The following is a 6,000-nucleotide window of genomic DNA, read 5'->3' as shown; positions in this document are numbered from 1 at the left end:
ATGATAGTGGTGATATTAAGAAAAGAACAAATATCCAACAATTTTTCAATTCTGTTCAATCTTTACACATGGTACACACCCTCTCTATTTTGCAATCAATCAGAAGATGTGCTTCTGCTATAGGCTGGGAAGTATAATATTAAGAGCAGCATAAACAAAATTACTAATTTGACCTAAATTTCAAGGAAATCTTTTGTTTTCTACCTTGTTCATTTCTAGATAATAAAACAAACAGCACACAAAATACCATTAAGAAGAACTAGCTAAATTACAATGTCTGTGCTTTGCTACATCCCTTAAAAAGAATGAAAATGTTGGCCAACATTTACACTCACTCTCATCAGAACTTCTCATTTCTTCTTCAAGGTTTGTCTTTTTCCCGAAGTGGTTCAATGGAAGATAGGAGTTGCTGAAATGTGGGACGCTTTTCTGGAAGCTAAATAAAAGAAAAACCCAATGGTTTAGTTTATGAGGGTTATGATTAAAAATAAACTATGTAAAATATTTATACCTCAGTCCTAAAACTAGCAACTTTTACAATGTGGAAACACTATAGACATTTCTTCTAAAGAGAAAACAGAGCCCTAAGAATTGGGGAAGAAAAAGTACCTTTATTTGCATAAGATACGACTGCAGACCTTGGAAAACCAAGAGAATTAATGATAGAACCAACCCAAATAATAAAGGAATTCACCAGGAGAGCAGTATATAAAATTAACTGACAAAACCAATAGCCTTCCTATACATGTACAATAACCAATTAGAAGATGTAATGGAAGAGAAAACCCCATTTACAATAGCAACGACACCTCAATAAAATACGAACAGAAATGTACCCCCCGCAAATGAGGAAAACTTTAAAACGCTGCTGAAAAATACAAACGTAGGCTTGAACACATAGAAAAAAACATTGCTTGTCCTTGAATAGGACACACCAATACCATAAAGATGGTGAATTTCCCAAGTTAAAATACAAACCAAATACAATCTCCTCCAAAATATGAACAAGCTGGTTTCAAGCTGAACAAATTGATTCGCTAGTTTGTGGATTTTTAAATATGCAAAATAGCTAAGAAAACTATAAAGAAAGATGAGCAATGAGGGGGTGCTAGCCTACCTAGTAGTAAAACATGTTAAATACAGCAGAAACTGGGCTTCCCTGGTGGCGCAGTGGTTGAGAGTCTGCCTGCCAATGCAGGGGACATGGGTTCGAGCCCTGGTCTGGGAAGATCCACATGCCGCAGAGCAGCTGGGCCCGTGAGCCACAGTTACTGAGCCTGTGCTCCGCAACAAGTGAGGCCGCGGTGGTGAGAGGACCGCGCGCCGCGATGAAGAGTGGCCCCCGCTTGCCACAACTAGAGAAAAGCCCTCTCATAGAAACAAAGACCCAACACAGCCAAAAATAAATAAATTAATTAAATTTAAAAAAAAAAAAAAAAAAAATACAGCAGAAACTAATACAACATTGTAAATCACTATACTCCAATAAAAATTAATTTTAAAAAATTAGACATTAAAAAAAGTGTTATAAAGTCTCTGTAATTAAAACAATGCAGTGCTAACACATGAATAGAGACCAGAGAACAGAAGAGAAAGTCCCAAAATGAACCCAAATACATATGGAAATTTACTATCCTGTTACTGGGTATTTTGACACCATTCGATAGAATCTTATTGCTGGGGACAACATAGTCTTTTAATAAATGGTGCCTCAACAACTGTAGCCATTTAGAAAACGAAATCTTTGGATCCATACTTTTTATTCCATATACCAAAACAAACAGACTAGATCAGACACTTAAATGTAAAAGAATGAAACCATAAAAGTACTAGAGGAAAATCTGAGTGACCGCCTTTGCAATCTGGGTGTGGGAAAGCCTATCTAACTATAACTCAGTTTCCAGAAGCAAAAAAAGCAAATAATGATGTAGTCAACTGTATTTTTTTAAAAGAAAGTTTTGCATGGCAAAAAACATCATAAACTAAATCAAAGATAAGTGACAAACTGGGAGAAAATAATTACAATTTATGTCAGAGATAGAGTATTAATCTCCTGAATTTATAAAGGGATCTTTAAAATTGAGGTGGGGGGAACAAAAACCTTATAGAAAAAGGGAAAAGACATGACATATAATTCTCAGAAAGATATACAAATGCTCTTCAAAATATGCCTCACTCATAATGAAAGATGTACCTAGGAAAGCTGCACTAAAATGCCATTTCTCATCTATCAGATTGGCAGGAATTCAGAAGCTTGACAATGGTCTGTGTTGCTAGAGGGCCATTGCCTGTGGAGAGGAATTTGTATGCTCTTTTTTTTTTTTGTAAGAAAGAAAGGGAAACAAAACCACACACCTATACAGACATGTTCATTTTTGTACAAAGAAATACGGGAAAGCTAAACTGGAATCTAATGAAAATTGTGAATTTTCTCCCCAAAATTGTGGAATAAAATATCAAAAAGAAGGGAGACTAAAATGTACAAAACACTCACTATAAGCAGAACCTTCAGCTGGGGACTGCCCCCGTGCAAACCCCCCTCAGTGGATTCTGCCCCAATTCTCATACTTTTACGGATCAACTGTAGGAAGAAGGCAGTTCCTTCCTGTTCAGGGCCCCCTGCCCATCTGACGGTGCAGGCACATTCCCAGGAGCTGGAGTGGGGAGGGCCAGGGAGGGTCCCAGCTTCAACTCAGACACCCTTGTCTGCTCCTCTTCTCCATCGGGCAGGTGACAGCAGTGAGTCTGCCTGGTGTGGGCAGTGCCAGGTCTCTAACCCTCTTCTGACCCAGTCTGACCCTCTAGCGCCGCCTAAGGCTCTCAGCCCCTTTACATTTGGCGTAAAAAAGAGTGGGGGAGCCTTAGATAGTATTTCAAGTGACATTGGGTGGGAAGTCACCAAGTGCCCATATTCCAAGAAGAATTTAAGCTAAAAGATAAAATGTTACGTGATGCAGTCAGTAACTCTTCCAAAGTGGAATTCTAGGCTCCAACACAAGAGATGAGGAACTCTTTAAATCCTGTGCAGTCATTTATTCCTAGCACCAGCATAGTGCCTGGTGCACAGCTGCTCTATTAATATGTAACAACAACGACAACCACTTAGAGCACTTACTGTATACCGGGCACTGTTCTAAGGACTTTATAATATTAACTCATTCAATCCACACAATAATCCCGTCAGTTAAGTACTATTTTATAGTGAAGCACAGAGACGTTAGGAGGCTTATGCAAGGTCCCACAGCTAGCATTCAACCCAGAGCTGGCATTCTGGCTCCAGAGTCCACATGCTTAACCACGACACTGATCTGTCTTTTACGAGTGAATGAATGAATGCGTGAACGCATGACGGCAGCACTAGGCCCGTTTGTCAATGAGGCTACGCCGTATAATGGCTATGGGCTGCGGGCTCTTAGATGAATGTTCTTAGAAGTCTCCTATTATCACATCACTCGCAAATGTCCTCAGGGGCTCCGTGTTGCCTATAGAAAGCCAAACTCACACTCCTCTCCTTGTCATTCAGGCTACAGACTCTGGACCAGACATACTCTTCCAAACTCATTTCCAGCCCTTGCAACCACAGCTCCAGCCAAGCACGCAGTGCTCATTCCTGCGTCCCCACCTGTGCTTGTGCTGGTCGCTCACACCTGGACACCCTTGAACTGTGTCTCCACCCACATAGTTGGGGAAGCTCTGTAGAGCTTTCCAGACCTGGCTCAGATAACGATGCGTTCCGGAAGCTGGGCTCCCTCTCCTCCGGGCTCTTCCTGTACTTACTTGTCTATGTTTCTAATTTGCACATATAATTATAAGCTACTTGCTGTTTTCAGTCCCACAAAAAAAGATACTCTTATTCTCTCCCTGCATGGAAGGCTTTTATTCAGCACTTGGGAGACAGGGGAAGGGAGAACAGACTGGTGTCCATTCTGTGCTCTCTACACGTGTTACTTGTTCTCTGTTACACGTTTTCTCCTTGAGGAGAGACCCTCTAGTGTTGTCGTTGAGAACAGGGCCTCTGACACTAGCCAGCCTGCCTCTTACTAGCTGTGTGAGCTTGGGCGAGTCACTTAACCTCTCTGGGTCTCTGTTTCCGCTTCTGTTCGTTTAGCCATGATAAGAGTAACCTACTCATAGTGTGTTTCCTGTTGAATAAATGAGTTAATATTCGTAAAGTCCTTAGAACACTGCTGATATAAGTTGTTTGTTAAGTTGTTGGCGCCTACAGTGCTGGTTTCTGATCACCAACACCTGAGGGCAGGGGCCCAGGGCCATTTCCACCTGCTCTGTAGGAGGTGCCCCCCCCTCCCCCACCCCCACCCCGCCCGCCCCCAAAAACGCTTCTTCCGGTGGTGACGTAGCCAGTAGCCCGGATGCGCCGGCGCCCTGCCCGCTCCCCGCAGTGGAGCACTCGCCTCATGCCAGCAGCGGTACATGACCTGGTAGACGGTGTCCGACGCCAGCTGGGGCCGGTAGAGCCGGTGGCCCTGGGAGACCTTCACGACCACCTGCGAGTTGTCGTACAAGTCATAGGGCTGCTTCCCCAGGCTGAACACTTCCCACATCAGGATCCCTGCACCATGGGGAGGGCGGCGGCGGACAGAGGAGAGAGAGCCAGCGTCAAAAGGTACAGTTTGCCGAACGAGCTTCACACGCCAGGTCAGGAAGGCTCTGGGTCGGAGCCGGGATCCCTGGGGGATGAGTCCAAGCATGAAGGACGGGGTAGGGACGGCGGGCCTGGACCCTAGCTTCCGGAGCCCAGGCTCTCCTCTCCCTGTTCCCTGAGACCCGGACGCCCATTCTCGCCGGGAAACGGGGAACCGGCCAGGGCCGCTGCAGGGGGAGCTCCCTGGGGTCAAGGCCCTTGGGCTGCTTCAGACAGGCGGCTGAGGCCTGGTCCAGCCCTTAGGAGTGACGGATGGAAGTCCTCGCCCTTTCCCTCTGACTTGGCAACAATTTCATTGCACCATCAGATTACCTTTCGGTGGAAATTTAAGATAAAATCGTGGGCAACGTTCCTCCTTTTCTATTGCCACAGTGTTCTAGAATACTTTGTGGGTCAGGTGTCCTTTCAAGAATCTGATTAAAATCATTGGCTTTTCCTCGGGGAAGTGAATGCACAGCATTTTCGGGCTCCTCTTCTGGAAGTTCACAGGGTATTTTCTGGAAGTATCCAGAGTATGGTGGACTCCAGGTTAAGAAACCGAATTCTGGTCATGGTGGTCAAGAGGGTTGCATTTGGGGCCAGTCAGACGTGCCTTTTGAGGCCCAGGTTTGCTACTTACAGGCTGGGCAACTTTCTTAGCCCTTCTCAGCTCTGCTTGCCTTCTGTAATATGCGGGTATCTGCACATCACAGAGTTGTCGTGACGATTGAATAGGATAAAACACGGGCAGCATTTAGAAGGGCGCTGGAGACATTTTAAATGCTCTCTAAATGGTGACCATTGTGATGTTGTACTGGCCAAGCCAGAGAATTCCAGCACTCAGCCAGCTTCAAAAGCTTGGAAAACTAGAAATATGTAAGAAGGGAGAAAATTGTTCTAGAACCATAACTGAAGTACTAACTTCAAAACTTCTTTGACTTTTAGGGCTACAGATATTTTGTAAAATATTTACAGTAAGGCAGTGTTACAAGTTATGGCGGCTGTGTGTTTTTTTTAAACAAATATTCTAAAAAACGTGTTGCCCCTTTCACAATTGTCTCTTTGGAAGGCTAACCACTTATCTCAAGAATAATATCATTGCTTAAAATATCTGTGGGACTCCTCTTTGAGAATTGCTTTCAGAGGTCCTGGTTTATTTTGAGTATCTTCACTGGGGACAAATTATTTAAGAATGAATTTAGTTCTTGGAAACAGCCAGCAAATATTTGGAGCCAAATTCTGGCACATAAGGTAAGCAGTCGACCTGGGTAATGCAATTTTTTGGTCAAAACCCAGCTGTGACTATTGAGTAAGGATACCGATTTTTAAAAATATCTCTCATAAGGCATATCAGTTGA

General features: G+C 43.8%; 1 protein-coding gene across 2 annotated transcripts in view; it reads right to left on the bottom strand.

The window, feature by feature from the left end:
• Positions 1-280: 280 nt before the first annotated feature.
• Positions 281-6,000, bottom strand: part of BMX (BMX non-receptor tyrosine kinase) — a 46,959-nt gene continuing 41,239 nt past the window's right edge. Inside the window, exons 18-19 of one of the 2 annotated variants that reach the window (XM_059911340.1) lie at positions 4,413-4,570; positions 281-436 (exon numbers count right to left, since the gene is read on the bottom strand). In XM_059911340.1, the coding sequence (XP_059767323.1) occupies positions 362-436; positions 4,413-4,570 (233 nt within the window). In that variant the 3' untranslated portion in view covers positions 281-361. The remainder of the gene's footprint in view (positions 437-4,412; positions 4,571-6,000) is intronic. The other variant, XM_059911339.1, reaches the window with a different exon arrangement.

The sequence above is a fragment of the Balaenoptera ricei genome, chromosome X (genome assembly GCF_028023285.1).
Source record: "Balaenoptera ricei isolate mBalRic1 chromosome X, mBalRic1.hap2, whole genome shotgun sequence".
NCBI lineage: Eukaryota > Metazoa > Chordata > Mammalia > Artiodactyla > Balaenopteridae > Balaenoptera > Balaenoptera ricei.
This window is presented reverse-complemented; position numbering and strand designations above follow the sequence as displayed.